The sequence below is a fragment of the Pectinophora gossypiella genome, chromosome 7, assembly GCF_024362695.1.
Source record: "Pectinophora gossypiella chromosome 7, ilPecGoss1.1, whole genome shotgun sequence".
Lineage (NCBI taxonomy): Eukaryota > Metazoa > Arthropoda > Insecta > Lepidoptera > Gelechiidae > Pectinophora > Pectinophora gossypiella.
In genome coordinates, this window is record NC_065410.1 from 3,870,813 (window position 1) to 3,892,527 (window position 21,715).

At 37.4% G+C, this 21,715-nt stretch overlaps 2 protein-coding genes across 5 annotated transcripts in view; both read right to left on the reverse strand.

Moving 5' to 3' along the window:
- The window catches only part of LOC126368190 (equilibrative nucleoside transporter 3), a 418,002-nt gene extending 402,341 nt beyond the window's left edge, over positions 1-15,661 (reverse strand). For 3 of the 4 annotated variants that reach the window (XR_007566550.1, XR_007566551.1, XR_007566552.1), the window contains exons 1-7: positions 15,159-15,661; positions 13,662-13,819; positions 11,571-11,716; positions 9,500-9,937; positions 8,111-8,196; positions 6,566-6,762; positions 3,705-4,577 (exon numbers count right to left, since the gene is read on the reverse strand). Coding sequence is in view for 1 of the 4 variants with exons in the window: in XM_050012083.1 (XP_049868040.1) it covers positions 4,466-4,577; positions 6,566-6,762; positions 8,111-8,196; positions 9,500-9,937; positions 11,571-11,716; positions 13,662-13,819; positions 15,159-15,395 (1,374 nt within the window). In the remaining 3 variants the exon portion in view is untranslated. Of the gene's footprint in view, positions 1-624; positions 4,578-6,565; positions 6,763-8,110; positions 8,197-9,499; positions 9,938-11,570; positions 11,717-13,661; positions 13,820-15,158 lie in introns of those variants that run through there. The other variant, XM_050012083.1, reaches the window with a different exon arrangement.
- Positions 15,662-16,033: 372 nt separating this feature from the next.
- On the reverse strand, positions 16,034-21,463 carry LOC126368197 (prolyl 4-hydroxylase subunit alpha-1-like). The gene is made up of 10 exons (XM_050012095.1): positions 21,303-21,463; positions 20,638-20,667; positions 20,110-20,297; positions 19,507-19,652; positions 18,893-19,008; positions 18,506-18,656; positions 17,918-18,133; positions 17,100-17,153; positions 16,427-16,592; positions 16,034-16,331 (listed from the first exon to the last, which is right to left on the reverse strand). The coding sequence occupies exons 1-10, from the start codon at positions 21,380-21,382 to the stop codon at positions 16,258-16,260; spliced, it is 1,221 nt and encodes a 406-aa protein (XP_049868052.1). The 5' UTR covers positions 21,383-21,463; the 3' UTR covers positions 16,034-16,257.
- Between the last annotated feature and the right edge of the window lie 252 nt (positions 21,464-21,715).

The window sequence follows — 21,715 nt, forward strand, 5'->3', positions numbered from 1 at the left end:
ATTTCACAAGGCAAAAGAAATGAGGATGAAGACCCAGCTATGTAAGGCAATGGTTAACACGCTCGTCTGGGCTTGACAAGAGCAGCGGGGTCGTCTCGTCCGAGTCAGAAATTCTATTTAATTTCTAAGCACGCGTGAGTGCTATAAAAACAATAGCGGAATTTAATGGAACTAATTGACAAGGGTAGTTCCCAACTAGTCAAATCAGTTACTTTTTTACTAACGTCAAAACACGGAATTACTGGATTTTTTGTGAAAAAGCAACCTGTGACGTCATAAAAAAACATGACGAAATGACGCACTTATTGTTACATTTTTCTTTATTAAAAATCATAAATAAGTTAAATAGAAAAAAAGAAAACGTTTTCTGTCACCTTTAGATCTGTCTTTATTTAGTAATGAGAATTTCATAATTTATCTTTGACCTAAGAAACTACACAATTCTATGCAAAATTTACGACACTAGCGCCGCAGCGGGGCTTCCTACGTGGCGCTGAGTATATTTTAAACCTGGTAAACGAAGAAGATAATAAATAGCCTACGTTTTGTAATAATGCTTTGGCATTTATATTTGGTTGTATTGTCGATGGTTTTGGGTACTGTTAATGGTATTAAAAAAAAATATTTGTTCACATAAATAATTTATATTGGAATCTCAACAGAATTCATCTTTTACTATTTATTTCATAACAACAAGTCTATATTATGTTTTGATTAATATACTTAATTACATGTATAAAAGATGGCAAGACCTAACAATCTGACTATACAGTTCTAAATACAGTATCACAAATGCTAATACATACTACACTGATATTGGGTAAGTTATCGCACTGTATATGCCTCTTATCCTTTTCTGTTCACTCAGAACGGTCATTTGCTAGAGCGAGAGAGCGACCGCACGCGACAGAATTGAAAAGGCGATAGCGTGCGTAAATTCAACCCTAACACCAGTATTCTAAGATGTTAACTCTATCCTTCCTCGACTGCGTCCTCAGTTGACGCGACGCGTTGCTCGAACTCAGCTCTTTGAAATGTTAGCTGTCACTTTTAAACATACATGGTTTTCTTATACCATTTCTCAAGTCATAAATGTCAACTTAAAATAACAAACTGTTCAGCTGAGGCCGAGTCGAGTGGTGGAAGAGACTACTGAACATCTTAGAATACGGGTGTAATTCTTTCTCACTAATTTTACATTCCTTTTGTCTTGCAGACTTTACCTCATTACATATTAAAATATCCTGCGTGGATCATATATCCAGCTTAAGCTCCCCTAACCAAGTCTCTGCCGCATCCGTCTCACAATGCAGCCCGGCTATGCCACCCGGGAACCGGTGCAGAGGGCACTCGTTCACTATGTGCGATATGGTTTGATCCGGGTGACCACATTCACAGTATGGTGACTTATAATTATAGTTTATACAAGTTTAAAAGCGGTATTTTTGGTTTTCATATACAATCGCTTTGACATTCGATCAATAAATTACAATTATTATTAGTCGCAGACCCACATTCTCGAGAAATGCATTTTTAGAGGTGACCTAACCTGTATTGGGCTGGTTTTCTTTTCGCGGGTTAGAAGGTCAGACAGGCAATCGCTGCTGTAAAAAACAGAACCTGTCAAATCTTCACTGACTAACCCTTCTGACACAGAATAAAGAATAATACTATGTATAGAATGGACACTCCGCCCCGCACTAATTGGTATCTAGCGTTGACTCCCCCTCTGAGTCTTACTTTAGGCAAAATGGTCGTAAGCCACTAAGGAGTAAAAGAAAGCGCGCAGACGGTCTGTCTCGCTCGCACTTACACGTTAGGCCGCACACGGTAAGAACAAGATTTTTGTACGGAGTGTCCGGGCCGTGACATAGAATATGATAGTATTTATTTTAACGAAAATTGTCGATGGAATGTCAGAAGGAAATTCAATTCCTCAACAAGTATCAACCGCTGACATAAATAACAAACAAAATATTACATGATTTTTGTTTTTAAAGCACTAACCCGTGCTTAGGGAAACTCACAAAGAGGAAATTAAATTGACAAAAATATAACTCGACACAACTCTATGGCTTTAAAGCGCTGCGGGTTCAACGCCGTCCGAGTCACATTTTTTATTTATTTATTTTTCTCTTGATGAGAAAAATACATCCCATAAGCAGGTAAATAACAGCAGTTGAAACCACATTCAAAATAAATTCAAGTAGGTACATATTTTTTAACATACATATTTGGTTAATGACAATAGGCGCGCCCCGTATTATATGTGGTATTAATAAACTAATCTCAGCTTCGAGACTGCCCTGAAGGTCATGTCAATGTGCAAGTTCTCATATAAAAACAGACACTTGAGCATGATCTTGAGGGCAGTCTCAGCTGAGACTCGTTTATTAATACCACCCTAAAACATAGCTGACAACGAGTGGGTGTAATAACTATACACTTCTGCCTACCCCTTCGGGGATACCAATGTTATATTATTTTTCCAGGCATATAAAAATTCATAAGGGGAAATAATATTTAATAAACATACCTACTTATCAGGTACAAAAATAATAACGTCAAAAGTAAGTAAGTATACTTATACTATTTTTAATACCTATGCAATAAATCATCATTTGTGACTCATTTTTATATGCACAAAAAATAAAAATAAAACATGAGAAGGTACTATAAAAAATAACCCTAAAATAAAATAACATTTCCGTAAAAGAATAATTTAGGTTTCCCTAAAATATTACAGTACAGATGACCTGCAAAAATAAACGATTATTAACCTATAAATTGCTACACATTAATTTCATTTCTTTTCCAGGCACAACTGCGTAATTGTTTTCTAACTATAACTAAGGTACCTATGTATATTTGAGATCTATACATCTTATTACTTATTTTTATTATTTTAACTTAATAATTCTACATATTCATATTATACATACTCATAATGGGAAGGCCCATTTGCCCGGCCAAGTAGTAGTAGTCGTTAATGCCATCTGAGGCAAATGTGCAATAAGTCACGTTAAAAACTAACATAAATGTATTATTATTGATTCAGTTGCATCAAAATGCGATGTTCAATAAAAATAAATGACGGCAGTGAATAAATGAAACATTACAGGAATGTCAAGTGTCAAACTTAACCTTACCATAGACTATTAATAATTAAACAATTATATAAAATTGATCTAACTAAAATTACACAAGCAAAATAGACAATTTTGAGCATTACATTATCAATAAATTCCTTGGTACAACATCACAAAACAATTAACTTAATAAGTTTTTTTAATTGTTAGCCAGTTAATAAAGAACATTCATAATTAATAAAAACAAAGCCAAAACAGCCTTGGTTTCTTGCTCCAAAGACTAGTTTTTACCAAGTAAGTTTAGCTGGAAATCTCTATTTTACCATTTGATAGATCTCTTCTATTTAATTTTATTAACCGACTTCAAAAAAGGAGGTTTCTTCTTTGCTTTTTCTGTGACGAGTTAGTTTTTAGTACTTGCTTAAATAATATTTCATTTTAGAAATACAAAGAAATTATAATCTTATTTGCACCATGAGTAGTGTTATTTTATCAATTCCTTAAATATGTAACTTATAAAACTAATCATGCCAGAAATGTATCACTTTACGACATTTAACACAACAATGGCACCGATTCCTGCAGACCCCTTCTTAATTTTATTTTAAGTTATACCCGTCATATTCTTATCCGCCGAATAGGAAAGGGACGGATAATGACAACTGTTTAATTTTAAAATTAATGAATAACCCGGGCGAATAAAATAGGCATCTTAAATATGCAACCCGTTTGACGTGTGCTGTCAACTTAATTCTATCGGGTTATTGACCAATATAAAATTTTGGAAGGGATTTTTAAATATCTGTCTAAAATTGACGTGTGTTCAATAAATATTACGCCTGTCGATTACCCGTCCCTTTCCTTTTCGGCGGATAAGAAAATGACAGGTATAACTTAAAATTAGATGGTGTCTACAGGAATCAGCACCAATGTATTCTTGAAGTTAATGTAATATTTCGTAAGACAAAAATGCTATTTACGACGTTTTTATAGTACAGCGCCGATGTCTATTATAACGAACTAAAATCTCTATTGTCTTAAAACTTAAAATGTACCTGCGTCACATCAAATCACCAAAAAAGTATTTTTTATAAAGTTAGTAATGTGGTAAAGTTCAAAATAATTCAAATAATTTTGTTCATAAAATGGTATAATTATAGTAATATACCTAATAGGTAATTTTACTCCCCTTTTCTCTAACATTTCTCTTAGGTTAATTCCTCGTAAGTATCACTTAGGTTAATTACTTTTCTTTTCCTCTTCCTTTTCCCTTATGTTAACTTCTTTCGTCTTTTCTTTTGTTCTTAGGTAAACTTTAACTTTCTCTTAGGTAAATGTCTCGAAACTTTTTTCTTTAAGGTATTAGTCTCGTAAGTTTAGAGCAGTCTGACGAGCAACATACCGACAGCAGCTCCAACTGTCAGCCCCACGCTGAGCATCGTCACGATTACCGACGACGCTTTCTCCTGTTCGTGGACGTCCACCACCCTGGAAAGAGAGTTTAGTTTTATAAATACCTACTTATACAGGATGTTATCGTAACGAAAACTTTGAAGTATGATTCAGACAACGATTCTGAATTGATATCAAGTGGAATCATCCCCCCTCCAGTATTACATACCAGAGGTCAAAGTTTCTTTCTTTTTAACTTTCGCATTGCACTCTTATTCACTATTCAGTTCAGACATAGAATAACAATACGTATAGAACGGTAACTCTCCGCCCGCACCAATTCGTATCGGGCGCTGAGCTAGATTTACTTCACCTTCTCTGGGTCTTAGTTTAATCTAAATGGCCGTAAGTCGCTAAGGAGTAAGTGAGCACGCAAAGACTGTATGTTTCGCTCGCACGCATCTAGCCCGGTAGACAGGGTAATGTAATAACCGCTGTAGGATGTTTCAATATTTTGATATCGTGATCTTGCGAGGAATATTCCTCTAACTAGCCCAATTGACAATATAGTACGACTATATTCTTTAAGGTATTAGTCTTGTAAATAAGCTCACGAGCTTATGTTATGTTGTGTTCTCTTAGAAATCGAACGCCATTAGGCGAACAAAAACAAATCATACAACAGTCATGAGTAATATAATGTACCCACTTTAGGACTGTTGCACTAACATATTAGACATTTAGTGAGTCTTACAGTTCAATTTGTCAAAAAAGTTAATGTGACATGGTACCAAAGTGTATACATATTAATGCTCGTGACCGTATATAAGCTCAGGACTATGTCGCAATTAGGATAGTAGAAGTACATCCATCGCAAGATGAACTAAGTACCCACCACCGAGTTTTCTGTTAGATCAACGTGATAGTTGGAAAACAAATCATTAGGTACGTACACTTAGATAGTATGTAGAGTTGAGATAACCCAGTGATCCGCGTCACATACTAGATAGGTCATAGCTGTTTATTGCACACGTGCACACTATCTATTTACGTAATTTGATATACATACATAGTTTTACTATAGTGCGGTGCTAAACTAACGAATAATAAAGATTTTATCAACTTATCTATCTACTATACAGGGTGTTAGTGACATCGTAACGAATACTGAGGGGGATGATTCAGACCATGATTCTGAGATAATATCAAGTGGAATTTTCCGTCGCAAAATTATTATTTTTTTTTAGTTTTTTTACATTCATCATCACCATCACCAGCCCATTAACGTCCCCAATGCTGGGGCACGGGCCTTTCCTATGGATGGATAGGGAGATCGGGCCTTAAACCACCACGCGGGCCCAGTTCGGATTGGTGGTTATTAACGACTGCTAATGCAAGCGGGACCAACGGCTTAACGTGCCTTCCGAAGCACGGAGGAGCTTGAGATGAAAACTTTTTTTTTGTGGTCACCCATCCTATGACCGGCCTTTGCGAAAGTTGCTTAACTTCAAGAATCGCAGACCAAGCGCGTTTACCGCTGCGCCACCGCGCTCCTACTTTTTTACATTATTTCAATTCTATAATACTCTTGCGATGGAAAATTCCACTTGATATTAACTCAAAATAATGAGCTGAATCACATCTCTCAGTATTCGTTACGATGTCACTTACACCCCATACAAGTACCTACAATACAGGTAACCATACAAGTAGTTGTTGATATCAAATGGAATTTTCTGTCGGAAAATTCATGTTTTTTTTTGTTTTCTGTTATTTTCAGTTCCATACTTTTGCGACGGAAAAATTACGTCGCAAAAGTGGCGAGTAGGCGCCGCTACTTCAAAAGCGCACCCCTGATGCCGGGCAGCAGCGGTATCAGTACTGGTTGGAGGCCGTGGAAACGGATTCTGGTAGGGCTCTAGCTAGAACATCACTGATTGAGAAATTGGTCGGTGTACTGCGGAACGGAAGGCGATTGGGGCAACCACCGTTCTACACGCCCTATCTATGGAGTATAGAAGGCGATTACTCCACCGACAAGAGCGCAGCTCTTAAATAAAGAGAGAGAGTAAAGGGGAACTCACCTGGTAGAGTTGATCATGACGATGTTGGTGAGGTATCCGTTGGTAAAGGCGAACACTATCATGATGATGATGTACTCCCAGTCCCAGAGGAAGATGACGGGCAGGTGGCTGCGCGGCTGCGCGTTGCACAGCATCAGCATAGGGACGCCGATGATGCGGAGCACGCTCGCGCCGGCTATCAGCCATTGGTTTGTTGGCTGGAAGAGAAATTATAATTCTTACAGTCATACTCACCAACGACATACCTACTAACACAGTTGGCTCAACTGTACTAACACAGTTGGCTCAACTGTACTAACACAGTTGGCTCAACTGTACTAACACAGTTGGTTCAACTGTACTAACACAGTTGGCTCAACTGTACTAACACAGTTGGTTCAACTGTACTAACACAGTTGGCTCAACTGTACTAACACAGTTGGCTCAACTGTACTAACACAGTTGGCTCGACCAAAGTATATTTTACAAACATAATTATCATAGAGGTATCATTTAAGTCTCTTCTATCGTGTGGGTTGTGAGGCAGATTACTGACCTCGTCAACCCTGGTTTCAGGGTTACTATTGAGCCGCCAAAGGCTATTGCAACGACTACTAACTTACATGACTATACTTAGTAACCGGGTCCAACGGTTTAACGTGTCCTCTGAAGTTCGGTTCATTTCACTTTCGGACAATCAGGTGATCAGCCTGTAATGTCCTAAACAAACTAGGGATCACAAAGTGATTTTTGTGATATGTCCCCAACGGGATTTGAATCCGGGACCTCCGGATCGTGAGCCCAACGCTCAAACCACTGGACCACGTAGGCCGAAATTTAGTATTTTGTTTTTTTGACGTGACTTATTGTACATTTGTCGCAGATGGCATTAACTACTTGGCCGGAAAAATGGGGAGCGCTGAAGGCTCTCACCCGGTAAAAATTAGTAAGGTTAAGATAGATAGATAAAATACTTTATTGAGCATAATGGACACAAAATATGGAGATAAGGACAGCATAATACATAAAAGCACAACAGGCGACCTTATTGCTCATGCAGCAATTTTTTCCAGGCAGCCTTTGGGTATTAAGTAAGAAACAAACGGACAAAATATGCGTAGATAAATAAATCCAGTACTCTATAAGTAATTCATCTAGTGCTCTGCAAACAGTAATTCTAGAGCCATTAACTAATTACAACCACCATAACACTTTAAACAACAAACACAATTAATCCTCTAATGGGTAGATATCATCATCATCAGCCCATTAACGTACTTGCTGGGGCACGGGCCTTCCCTATGGATGGATAGGGATATCGGGCTTTAAACCACCACGCGGGCCCAGTGCGGATTGGTGGTTATTAACGACTGCTAATGCAGCCGGGATGGCTTAACGTGCCTTCCGAAGCACGGAGGAGCTCGAGATGAAAACTTTTTTTGTGGTCACCCATCCTATGACCGGCCTTTGCGAAAGTTGCTTAACTTCAACAATCGCAGACCGAGCACGTTAACCGCTGCGCCACCGAGCTCCTTAATGGGTAGATATAGAAAAACCCAATCTTACCCGTAAGAGGAATCCAGCAACTAATCTCCCGGCGTAGTCTCCACAGTTGAAGATAAGGTAGTTCACTACCGGCACGAAGAATTTAGCTGGAAACAAGATGGAACACATGATCGAAATCTTAGAAATCCTAGCAAATTTATTTATTACGAGCATTAATATGTATACACTTTGGTACCATGTCACATTAATTTTTTGACAAATTAAACTGTAAGTCTCACAAAATGTCAAATATGTTAGTGCGACAGAGTCCTAAAGTGGGTACATTATAATGCTCATAACTGTACATAGAACTGCTGTGTTTTATAAAACTTGTTACTCAGTATATGTAAGGACGTACAATGCCCTCCCCAGCCATTTAAGAGAACTTCCTTTAAAACATTTCCGTGTTCAGCTAAAGCTGTGGCTAAGAGAAAAGTTTTTTTTATCCTTTGAGTTATTGCATCCTAACAATATTATGTAAATTTGATGTAAATATAACTAGTTAATTTAGAGTAAGATTAAATTAATAACATATTTGGTGCTAATTCCTGTAAACACCATCTAATTTTAAGTTATATCTGTCATTTTCTTATCCGCCGAAAAGGGAAGGGACGGGTAATCGACAGGCGTAACATTTATGGAATACACGTCAATTTTAAGCACAAATCTAAAACAACCGTTTAAAATTTTACATTGGCCAATAACCCGACAGAATTATGTTGACAGCACACGTCCAACGGTTTGCATACCAGCGAGATACCTTTTTGATTCGCCCGGGTTATTCATTCATTTACTCATTCTTTCTAAAATTAAGATCTGTCAATCATTCGTTCCTTTCCTTTTCGGTGGATAAGAAAATGACAGGTATAACTTAAAATAAAATTAGATGGCGTCTGCAGGAATTAGCACCACTAAGTACCTAATGTGCTGACCCATAATATTTACTTCCATCACTATGTATGACCACATTTACTACAATAAATTTTATTTGAGTTCATTTCAACAATAAATGTGCCTACCTAGTGTGAGATAGAAAAGAATCGATCGACCTAATATCGACTGATACATCACTATACTAATGAAAGTCACAACACTAGCTTATGTACTTTGAGAGATCTAATTCTTATCGCGCCTTGACACTATTGTATAATGTTATCTTATTGAAATATAAACACTAATTGTACTGAACTATTCGCTTGAATTTGACGGCCCCGATTCCTGCAGACACCTGATTTTATTTTCAGTTATATCTGTCATTTTCTTATCCGCCGAAAAGGAAAGGGACGGATGATTGACACCTGATAATTTTAAAATGAATGAATAACCCGGGCGAATAAAATAGGCATAGGCATTTCATTACGATGTCACTAACACCCTGTATGTATAGAAAGATACAAAAATAATACTCACTATTCCAAATAGTCCCTTTGGTAACCGGATGAGACTGTACCAACACCGTCACAGCGGGGTAGACACACATGCTGATCCCAAATACGGCAAATATACTGAACGCGTATACCCACACTTTCTTCAAGATCAGCGTTATAGACACCTCTCTGTGTCTATTACTCGCTATGCCCCCAGAACCTCTTAATATATGATATGTGAAAAAGTCTATCTTGTATAAAAGGACGTAGGAAATAAGCGAAGATATGACCATTATGTCTGCAATAGCGAAGTATATAAGGGCGCTGTGTAGAGGGGACATGTTGAATGCTAGGGATATGATTTGTGCGACAGCAGCTATAATCCCTCCTAGGGATTGCCCGCTAACTATCGCCCCCATGTATTCCTTGGAGAATCTGGAGGCGATCCCCACAATCCCGCCGATGAAGATTGCGCTGGCAGCTGCAAATAACATTTACAATTTACAATACAAAACTCTTTATTGGACGTAAACACAACATTAATAAAAAAAATGCAAAGTGACAAGAGGAGCACAAATACGGCCTTATTGTTAAACAGCAATTAACTTTCAGGTAACCTAAGGACCCAGATACCGACCCCGCCGGCGTGGTCGACGATTTTCCTCATTCGGCGCTTACCGCTATCGACCCACTAGGGTCGATTGATTCTTTCAAATGTGATCCCCTCAGACGACGCCCTGAACCGACGTTCGCGCCCAAATAGGCACCCTCAGGAATGTTGTCTTAAATTTTGTACCGGGTGAGAGCCCTCAGCGCTCCCCATTTGTCCGGTCAAGTAGGTATCAGCAGCAAATCTACACTACGTCACGTCAAATAAAAAAGGCGTAAAATAATTTGCTAGAAATATTTCATAATCATCATAAACAGCCTATGTACGGTCACGAGTACTAATATGTATACACTTAGAAACCGTCATATTAACTTTTTTGACAAATTAAACCGTAAGTCTCATTAAATGTCAAATGTGATAGTGCGACAGGGTTCTAAAGTGGGTACATGGTATTGCTGACTGTACGTCTCACTGTTCCACACAGGTCTTCCCTCAATCAACCGGAAGGGACTACGAGTATGGAACATACTCCACCACGCTGCTCCACTGTGGGTGCAGGTGTTTTACAGCAAACGATTTTTTTTTGTGTGAAATCGAAGTTTTTAAAATATAAAGTTAATATCCGAAATCGGGCGTCATTATTGCTAATAGGTAGAGTACTATCTAGCTTAGAACAAACTAGTTGATATATGATATTATACAAGTAAGTAGATAGTAGAGGTCAAGAGGTCAAGCTCACAATATAATTATATTACAGTTATATTATAGTTACATTATATCATCATCAGCCCATTAACGTCCCCACTGCTGGGGCACAGGCCTTCCCTATGGATGGATAGGGAGATCGGGCCTTAAACCATCATGCGGGCCCAGTGCGGATTAATGGTTATTAACGACTGCAGCCGGGACCAACGGCTTAACGTGCCTTCCGAAGCACGGAGGAGCTCGATATGAAAACTATTTTTTTTGTGGTCACCCATCCTATGACCGGCCTTTGCGAAATTTGCTTAACTTCGACAATCGCAGCCCGAGCGCGTTTACCGCTGCGCCACCGAGCTCCTCACTTTATACACATTACATGTCAAATATCATGTCATTACATGTTACATTATATGTACCTATATTACATGTCAAATAAAGTGCCAATATTCGTTTGTATTGACCCTGGGGTCGTATTTACACCACCATCTATTGCAATTCTAAACATAGTCTGCCGCTATCAGGGGTCCAACCGGCCTCGATTACTTCTTTGTTACTAATACTAGATATTTAAGTTTACACTACTAACAAATATGGATGTTTTTTATAAGTCCGAAATAAACTTTTATTATTATTATTATTAATTCTATCCCGATTGTGCTTTTATATTATTAACCGATGTTATTGCACCGTCCTGCATCCAAGTTTTTTTATGGCCGATTCCTGGTAGTGGTTGCCTGGAAGAAATTGCTTCAGAGCAATAAGGCCGCCCATTTGCACTGTTGCTAAATTTGTCCCAGCTTACCGGTGACGACGACTACGGTGACCATCGTGATAATAAAGAACGTGTTCTGCCATTCGTCCGTGTCGACTTGCACGAGAGATGTGGTGAGGAGGAAGCATAGTGTCACCACGACGAGAGAGCCCTGCAGGCGACTCTTTACTGATACCCTGCAGGAAAATAAACGCGAAATTAGCTCTATATGTACCTATTTATGCAAGATGCAAGATTTTTCGTCAGTCACAAATAGTCCGCATACTATTTTTTAGCCTTCTACGTTAAAATTGCGGAATGCTGCATACAAATTTCCACCCCCCATTTTAGAATAGTGGCGGTGTTGGCAACCCCAACATTTTACATACATAAACAGCCTATATATAGGTACGTCCCACTACTGGGCACAGGCCTCCCCTCAATCAACCGGAGGGGGTATGGAACAAACTCCACCACGCTGCTCCAATGCGGGTTGGTGGAGGTGTTTTTAAGGCTAATAGCCGGGACCAACGGCTTAACGTGCCCTCCGAAGCACGGAATCATCTTACTTTTTCCGACAATCAGGTGATTCAAGCCTAAAAAGTCCTTACCAAACAAAGGACAGTCTCACAAAGTGATATCGACAATGTCCCCATCGGGAATCGAACCCGGACCTCCAGATCGTGAGCCTAACGCTCTAACCACTAGACCACAGAGGTTGGTTTTAAAAAAATTTTAACCATGGCAATACTGTAACATACCTATACCTTTTTTTCTAAGGGTGAACAATACACGCGATTCCCTAAACTTCGGGCTTTTGTCTTATTTTAACCAGCACCCTATTGAAAGTTAAACAGGGGGGTTAGAGAGAGACAAAAATAGCCTATGTCACTCTCCAACACTTCAACTATCTCCACTTAAAAAATTACGTCAATTCGTCGCTCAGTTTTACCGTGAAAGACGGACAAACAAACAGACCGATTCAGCCAAAAACAAAGAAAAAAAAAACAAACAGACACACACATACACTTTTGTGATGTACCTACTTAGATGATACTGCGTTCCAATTTCCAGCACCCATATATAACCCGTATTATGTACGAACTCGTTTTGTATGACTCATAGCCACTCAATCTGACTTAATTTAAATAATTCGTTTCGAGAGTGTTGCTTATCATTAAAAACACAACGACGACGAATTTAATAAAAACATCATAGGGCAAGACCAAGAAGAGCTTACATACCTAGAACAAATAAAAGAGAAGGCAAACGTCGTGTCTTATAAGGAAGTCAAAGGCCTTTGATAGACAAGAATGGAGAATGCTACACCGACAAAAGCCTCTCTCTCTTTAATTAAGAGCCGCGCTCTTGTCGGTGGAGTAATCGCCATTCCTCTCTTCTTCCCGCCAAATCCTTCACCTCCTGATACGACACGACCTGCACCTTCTATTTTATTTGTTTCATAAATGTTCTCCTAGGTCTACCCCTTCCTCTCTTCCCTTCAATTTTTCCTTCTAAGATGTTTGTTATAAATGAATCGTGTCGTATCAGGTGGCCAATCACACGACAAGAGCCATGGCTGTTAAATTGATGATAATGACTCATCATTAAATATACATAAATTATTAAGTAATTATAAAGATAAGCAACTACGAAGGAATAAACAAAATAAGGTGATTCAAATGTAAGTAGGTTCAAGAAGGTAGGTGTTATTGAGTCATCTATTCTGTCATTTAGATGGATCTTACCTAGCTCAAATAGGCATCTCTATTTAATTATTTACTACTGTAGGTAAATAATTAAAAGTACTACTACTAAATTGTTTATTCCTATTAACTACATCCTAAATTTTTTATTTACTTACATACATAAATACACGCCTATTTCCTACCGGGGTAAGCAGAAACTATGGAATTCCATTTGATTCGTACCTAACACTTACACGCAAGCCGGTTCAGAGTAGATCGTACCGATTCTTTTCTAAGCACATCTCCAATTGGTCAAGGTCCTTCTAGGTCTTCCTCTGCCAGCCCTACCACCAACCTACTGCTTTTGTAATACTATTATCCCTTGTACGCTCTACATGTCTAAACCAACGTGTGTTTATTTACTTAATTATAAAATTGAACACAAAATACTTACAAATGGCCGTACAAGAAGTTAAGTATCAGGAATATCAAGTTGGGTATAGCGGTGGCCACATTCAGGTATGATGTGAACTCTGCCTGGAACTGAGTCTTCGTCACCTCCAGGACTGTGAGGTTCTTTGGTGTGGTGTCTCGAAATTTGTACATCCAGTACTGTGGATGGATATAAAAAATCACACTGTAGAGATTAAATGACGATTGGCTATTTGGACAGAGGACTTACAGAAGTGGGTCATTCTAAGCATTTAAGAACTCTTCAGAAAGGGGACAATCGAAAAAGGGACACTACACAACAGGGCTGCTTCAGAAAAGGGATGCTTCGGAAAAGGGATGATTCGAAAAAGAGATGCTTCGGAAAAGGGAAGGTTATGAAAAGGGACACTTCAGAAAACTGGCTTTGTGGAAAGGAGACATTCATTTCATCCAGGTAAAGAAACATTTTGGGACTGGGGCACTGGGGAACAGGACAAATTAATATGGGTATAAATTATGTCATGTTAATGGGCAATGACACATACTCTAAGCTGTTTAATAACATCCAGCTAAATAATATTTAATTTAGCTTCCAGCTAAAAAAGAAATACAAATATATAACATCACTGTAATCTAACTACAACTCATAACAGAATAGATTATTCAATCAATCAGTTAGTAAGAATTTTGTTATGATTATTATTATTTGATTATTTATGGTATCTATTATACAAACATAAACAGTATATTATTATGTCCCACTGCTCGGCACAGGCCTCCAGTCCATCAACCAGAGGTATAAAACATACACTGCCACGCTGCTCCACTACCTGGTATAGGTATGGTATCTATATACCTATATAAAGAAAAATAAAAAAGAAACAAAAACAAACGTGGAATTTTCGCAATTCACTGTTTTTAAATGCAGGCTTTCCTATAAACTTCATTCTTTTAGAGGAAAACAGTTACCATTTAATAAGAAAATTAGCATTGCAGCTCTCTAGAAAACATAATTAAGTTTAAGGAAAAGAATTTAGGTACAAATATATGAAATGCAATTAGGTAGGCATAAAATTCATTTTACATATTTTTTTAAAGTACCAAAGTAATAATTAATCAATTATTTCTATTAGGATTTGTTATTTGCAATTATATTAAACTATTACAATGTCTGAAAACTGTAATACCATTTTTGTTGTGAATTTAAATGATTATAAAGGAAATTTTGTAATTAACTAATTCTATTGTTATGCCACAGTACTATCAAGATATTTTTCAGAGATGAAAGAACAATAGACTGTTAAAATTATATTGTCATGCAAAAGGATTTAGATTTTAAATACCTATTTGAAATTGGAAACAATTACGGCTTTAGGGGAACTTCTCAATGTAGACTTTTAGGATAAAACATTTTTAGATTATTTTACATGATCTGAATTTAAATTCTGTCAGGCACCAGGCCTTGAAGTCAAGGTAAGATTCTTCAGCAAAAAAAGTTGCATAAAATATTAATACTTACATCATTAGCAGTGATGAGGAAATTCCATGGGACTAAGGATGTGATCCCGAATAAATAGAAGAGGAAGTAAACTACGTTATATCTATCTCGTGGCTCTTCCGTGATGTCCAGTACTTTGGTAGAACATGAATCTGTGACCAGTTCTTTCTCTTCAGAGTCATCAAGAACCTCATCTAAACCTTCGTCATTCTCGATCGTATCGCACGCCGCAGCGTTGATGGATCCCGTCGTATCCATATCGTAAACTTAATTCAACAATCAATAAACAAGACACCACACAACACAATGCACTTAGAATATAAGCTTGGAAGGTCAAGTTCGTCACTTTAAATGCCTACCACTTTTATTTTTTTATTGGTTGTTTGAACCTTTGCTTTTTGATTTATTTTATTTGTTGTATTTATTTATTATTTTCCCGGAGTTCGACCGATTGCGCCATCGGAATAACGACAACGACATCGAATAACGAACAAACTTAGCGAACAGCTGCGCAAACTGACATTACGATTGACGTAATTTTGACGTTTCGTAGAGTTGCCGTATTAGTACACTGAGCGATTCAGTGAACGAATCAGTTTCGCGATTACTTTAATTACTTTTTATTTATTTATTTCCTGTTTCCGAATATTACTGAGATTTTATTTATGTTTCTCCTACTTCCCTTATTAAATACAGAATAATTATTCTGTCATGAATCTTTTTATTCACAAAAAACAATGCTGGTTATACCTAGTCGTGGAAAAATATATTTGCAGGCCATTAAAATAAATTAAAACTAAAATTCGTATTACTTTTAATTTTCTCAAATGGCTTGCCTATCAGTTTTTTACGCCTCTATCCTGCCAAATATCTAGTAGATTATTAATAAATATTAAAAGTCTCTTTGGTTGGTTTATTTATAAAAAAAATATATACAGTAACGGAAAACATGGTTTTCAAAAAGTTTATTCGTCTACCCATTATAATTATTCAAATCTTATCTGTAATAAAATAAAGCTTCTATCTTAACGGATAAACATAAATCACTAGCGTTGTCACTTTCGAGGTGAGCCAACACAGTGTTCCATTAAACCTATACCTAATCATCTATCTACGATATCTATTTTTTTTTATAGTTAGCAGGACATGGACGACGAATCTCTTGACCACGTATGTTTATCCACTGAGTGAGTACTGTAACAAAAAGAAAATAATAACAATTTAATACTAATTAGTAAGTCCTTCGGGGTATCATTGAAAGTTACCAAAATGACAAAACTGATACTCACTCCATTTAGTTCCGCGTAGCACGGGGCAACCAGTGTGGAAGGTTTGGAAGTCAAAGTCTCCTGAAGGTAGCAGGTTCCGCCAGAACAACGCGGCACCCTTTACAGGGAAGATAGTGAGTCGCAAGGAAAGGAACACCGTCGCTCCGCCTTGTTCCACGTTAGACAGCTGTAAGACAAATGATAAATTGGCATTGACCACCATGTAGCGTATATATTTTAATTCTTTTGTTTTTACTTGTTATATTTACAATAAAATATTTTAAAAACGACAGATACACTTCATGCCGGTGATAGAATAAAGAATAATAAATAATACCTGCGTATAGAACGGACATTCGTACAGGTACCGAGCTAGGTTTACCTCACCCCCTGACGGGTCTCACTTTAGTCTAAACGCCGTAGGCCGTTAAGAAATAAGGTAGCGCGCGCGGACAGCCTGTTTCACTCGCACTTACGAGGTAAGGCGGCAAACAGTAAGAAAGAGATTTTTATATGGAGTGTCCAATCTATGCCACAAGTTACTAGAAGGCAGTTGCAAACACTTGGAATTGGACCAATACCAATTGGAACTAAGATGAATTAAATATAGTCACGGTCTTGTCACAGTAGGATCATGATTAATTCATCAAGTTGATCGAAGTAGGTAAGTATGGCTACGCAAGTAGATACTCACATAAATAACAGTAGTTGCAATTCTGTTGCCTTGTTCTTTGATTGTCTTTTCATCCTGAAAACAAGACAAGCCATCTAAATGCGTTAACAAAATATTTTTTCAAGTACACTTATTTCATGCAGGATTTAACTATTGGCAGAGTCAGTGGTTCCTAAATAGGTTTTCACAACTTAAAAATCCTGTCGCGTGTCAGGAAATTTGATCTATCTTTATCCAAATATCTTTACCAACAGAGTTGAATTTGCTTTATACCCCCTTAGGTAAATTGAATACTTTATGAGTATCCAGTAGTCACCGATAAAAGATACGTGAAGCCGTTGGTCCCGGTTACTATTTACTGATGTAAGTGAGTAATCGTTACATGAGCCATGTCAGGGGCTTTTGGCGGCTCAAGCATAACTCTGACACCAGGGTTGATGAGGCTGATTCCACCTCACAACCTACACGATAGAAGGGACCGATAAAATATATTTCTTGTCATCAAAAGCTTGCGTGCCCCTTCGAAGCACGGAATTATCTTACTTTTTCGGATAATCAGGTGATTCAAGCCTATATCTTTACCAAACAAAGGACAGTCTCATAAAGTGATTGCGACAATATTCCTATCGGGAATCGAACCTTAAGGGGGGTTAAAATGGCCAAATCGAAGCAATTCATCTAAGGTAGCAATATTGTTTGTATTGCGCACTTAATTTTACATGCGCAAATGTCAAATTATAATATTGCTTTGTTAGATGAATTGCTTCTATGTGGCCTTTTTAACCCCCCAGATCATGAGCCCACTGCTCTAACCGCGCAGGCTGTTCAACAACACTTACAATCCAGAAATCGTAGTGCGGTGCGAAATGGCCGCCGATCCCGTAGTTCGTGAGTACCAGCCGCTCAGTGGCCACGAGGTCGAGGTCTGTGAAGTGGGAGATCCTCCGGCGGATGGGCAGGGTGAGGGGGAAGGACTCGTTGAGGAAGACTCCCTTGCAGATCCGGTCAGGGCTCGTCTTGTTTACATCGCCATCATGTACTTCACATCTCTCCAACTGTGGACAGTATAATACAATATTATAGTCTGTTTTTTTTACTTGAATTATCGTACCTAATAAAATACCTAATACTAATTATGTTTTGATGTTATAAAAAATGTACGCAATAGGACAGAATGTAAATGATGAGATCGTAATAACCAGTAATATGCTCTAATGCTTTTTATTGAAGTTAATAAACTAAGTAATACCTACGAACTGAACAAGTCTTACGTAGCTATTAAACTAAACATCTTTCACATATATCACATCTTTCAGAGATGTCTGTCCTCACAATCCTAATAACATTACATCCTTTGTTCTTGTAAAAAATTGTGTTGGACAAAATACGGTGTATTATGTGTTTGTATTTAACAAGGGGTGTACTACCGGATGAGGGAATTTTTTAAGCAGTTCTATCTCTGCATCACTGATGACGTCATGGTACATTATGACGTCAGGATTGCGATGCAGCAGCTCCATCTTCACTCGCGCTAGACGCAGGAACGGATGTGGACCGTACTTGTAGTGGCACTTCAATCTGGAACACAAGATTCTCAAACTTATTTTGCCCATTGGCCACTTCGAGAATAAAAAATATGATACCTCCTAATTCTAAAAACTGCTTTGGCTAGTATTCTTTTTAAACGTACCGTGAGATATTGTTTTTTTTCTTAGTGTAAAGAAGAAACGCGTAGAACTTTTATTATGTTACAATAAATTCAATGCATTAAGTAAGTAAACGTAAATAGAAATAATATCGATTTATTTGTTTACCTCTTGGTAGTTTTTGCAGAGGCTGGGATTGCATGGCGACAAAGGTGAAAGAAAATGTTTTCTTCGTAAGCGTCAAAATCACCCGATTCTTCTTCAAGCCACTGTTCATATTTATCCTGCGAAAAAAAATTGCCATAACAAACAGGTGCGAGCCAAATTCGCGTTCCAATGTAAGCGCAAAGGAACTGTCGCTAACTCACTAGGTACGAATCTAACGAATACTTATGCTTTAAAATATAGTTAAGTATTCGTTAAAATAAGTAAAATTCTAAATAAATAATTCTGATAAGAACTTCTGTAGTGGAAAGGGAGTCAAGAAAAAAACGTAGAAAATGTTCTTTGCTTATTATCATTCATGTAGTAAAGACTACAGTAAAGAGCGAAAATGCGAATGCACTCTGACTGCGTCATCATTTCCGTCGCATACGGTCGCATTATCTCGCTCTAACAACTGACAGTTCTGAGTGACAGACAAGGATAGAAACAGCAAAGTGCGGTTGCATACTGCCATGTAATTCAACCCTTATTGTTCAATTCATCCCCATAAGGATATAATTCAGTTTGGATGTAAGTTGTGTTTGTATGTTAGCATGTAATTAATTTATGCTCCTTACTTCCATCTGAAGTGATTTAAAGGTGGCTTCCAAGGACCTCTTCTCTCGATAGCAACCCCACAAGTAGTTTTTATCTTGGAGATTAACTGTTGGATACCGAGCCTTTAGTCTAGCGATCCAAGGTTCAAAGTTTTTGATGAATTGATCTGAAAAAATACCGTAAGTTGTTGACATAGGTACTAAGTATGTAAATTATCCAGTATAGAGAGTGTCTTTATAATTTTACATGTACCTGCAGGTAGTAGAAAAGTTTTTCCACAATAGTTTACAAGCTTAGTTAAATAAAATGATAAAAGGCCAAGAAATTGACCTAGTCGATAAGTATGTCGATTTGTGTGACCTAGAGGTAAACGTTTAAAATTCCTTACGACTCTCGTGCACTCCCAAAAAATAAATATGTGTTTTTTTTGTATCTTAGAATTTTAGTATTAATATTATAAAGTTAAAGCTGCCACAGAAACGCTGTTTGAATCATCTGATAAAGATGTAAAGGCCTGATATATAAAAGAGTTTACAATAAATACATTCACATAATAGGTAAGTAGATACCTATTTAAGTAAAAAAGTCAAGTCAAATGTCAAATCGATAAAAAAGGAACTGACCTAAAGCATCATAGCCATGGTTGAGTTGATACATTATATCCCGTCTAGAATACCTATGGTCATCATTAAATAACTGATTCTCAAATTTGCGCACAGCTTCGTGCATCCACATTACACCTTGGTCGTAATAGTTCATTCTGTATAACTCCATTGCTAGCTCGAAACAGTCTCCAATTGTCATAGGTATGCTGGAAAATGCCAAAAAAGTATAGAAATATCCACTCCGAGTCGCTCCTTTTCAATAAAATCCTCTCAGAAATCCACCGATGTAGCCAACCTGAGTAGAGATTCCGGGCACGATCAGGCATGTTGTTTTAAAATTTACACTAAGTAAATGGCATCGGAAGCGTAATAGACCAGGAAGGAATAGAATAGAATATATTTTTCTGTAAAATTTTGCAATATTTGTAATTTCTTGGATCTAAAAAATATTTGTAATTATTTTTTTATCAGAGAGAGATAAAATTAAAAGCACACAGGGGCGGTACCAGGAGCGTTATGACGACGGGTTTATAAAATCGTACTTACAAGCGTTCAATATACGGTTTTCCGCTTTGACTGAAACAAAGAACAAGAAAAAATATAAAAGGATCATGGTTCGATTTTCCACATTTGCTATCTAGAGGGACTACTTTCTTGGTAAAATGAAACCCTAGAAAGCCACGTGTTCTATTATGTTTTTTTCCGAAATAGTGAATCTATTCAAGCAATAAGCTGTTAATAAACTGTTAGTATTTTATCTATCTATCTATCTTGGGACAAATATCAGAAGGGGCTGTGAGTTTCTTTTCTTGCGGGCCATAGGTTCCACTGCTTCGTTCTACTAAGCTTTTTCAAGTACTTATTTAAAATTTTTTGACAAAAGAAGTGGAGAGAAAATTATTTATAAATCCTTGAAGTTCTACTCATCGTATGCAATGGAGACATGAGCCTAGGTATGTATATTAAAAAAAAATCATCTTGAAATCACTATTGGAATCAAACCGCTAGTGGAACCTACTGTCCGAAAAGGACTCCAGTACATAGAGAGTTGAGCATGATTTATGCATACAAGTTTGGATAAATACAGTCGTAAAAGTAGAACAAGGATAATAAAAAAACTTTCTTCAAATGGGTCTTTTGTAAGTGTTTTTTAATGCGCTATTCAAAATCTAGAGGTTACCTTACTTGTTCGTTTTCTGCTAAAATATTACCTGTAATTAGTGACAAGTAATCCTTCAGAGAGCTGAGTTTTATTAAGGCTGTACATTGATTGCAAGCGCAGAAGGCCCATAACAGCGCCGGTGAAGTCTATCTTCTGAGGATACACTAGAGATTTATTCGTTTTAAATTCTGTTGGACAAAAATAAACAAAGTAAAAAATACAAGGAAATCGTTTTTGGGTAAAAGTGAAAATCACTTCAAAAAATTACAGTTACATTATTTAAGCATCTGTTGACACAACTGTACAAAATATAATAATTATTTTCCCCCCGCTTTGCTACAGGCTTCGCTAGAGGTTTCTGACCTACTTAAAATGTATTTCCACATACCGTCTTATCTTATTCGCGTTCCTTTCAAATGAAAGGTTTTGATTAAATGAACGAATGATGAGTTAATTCAAAAA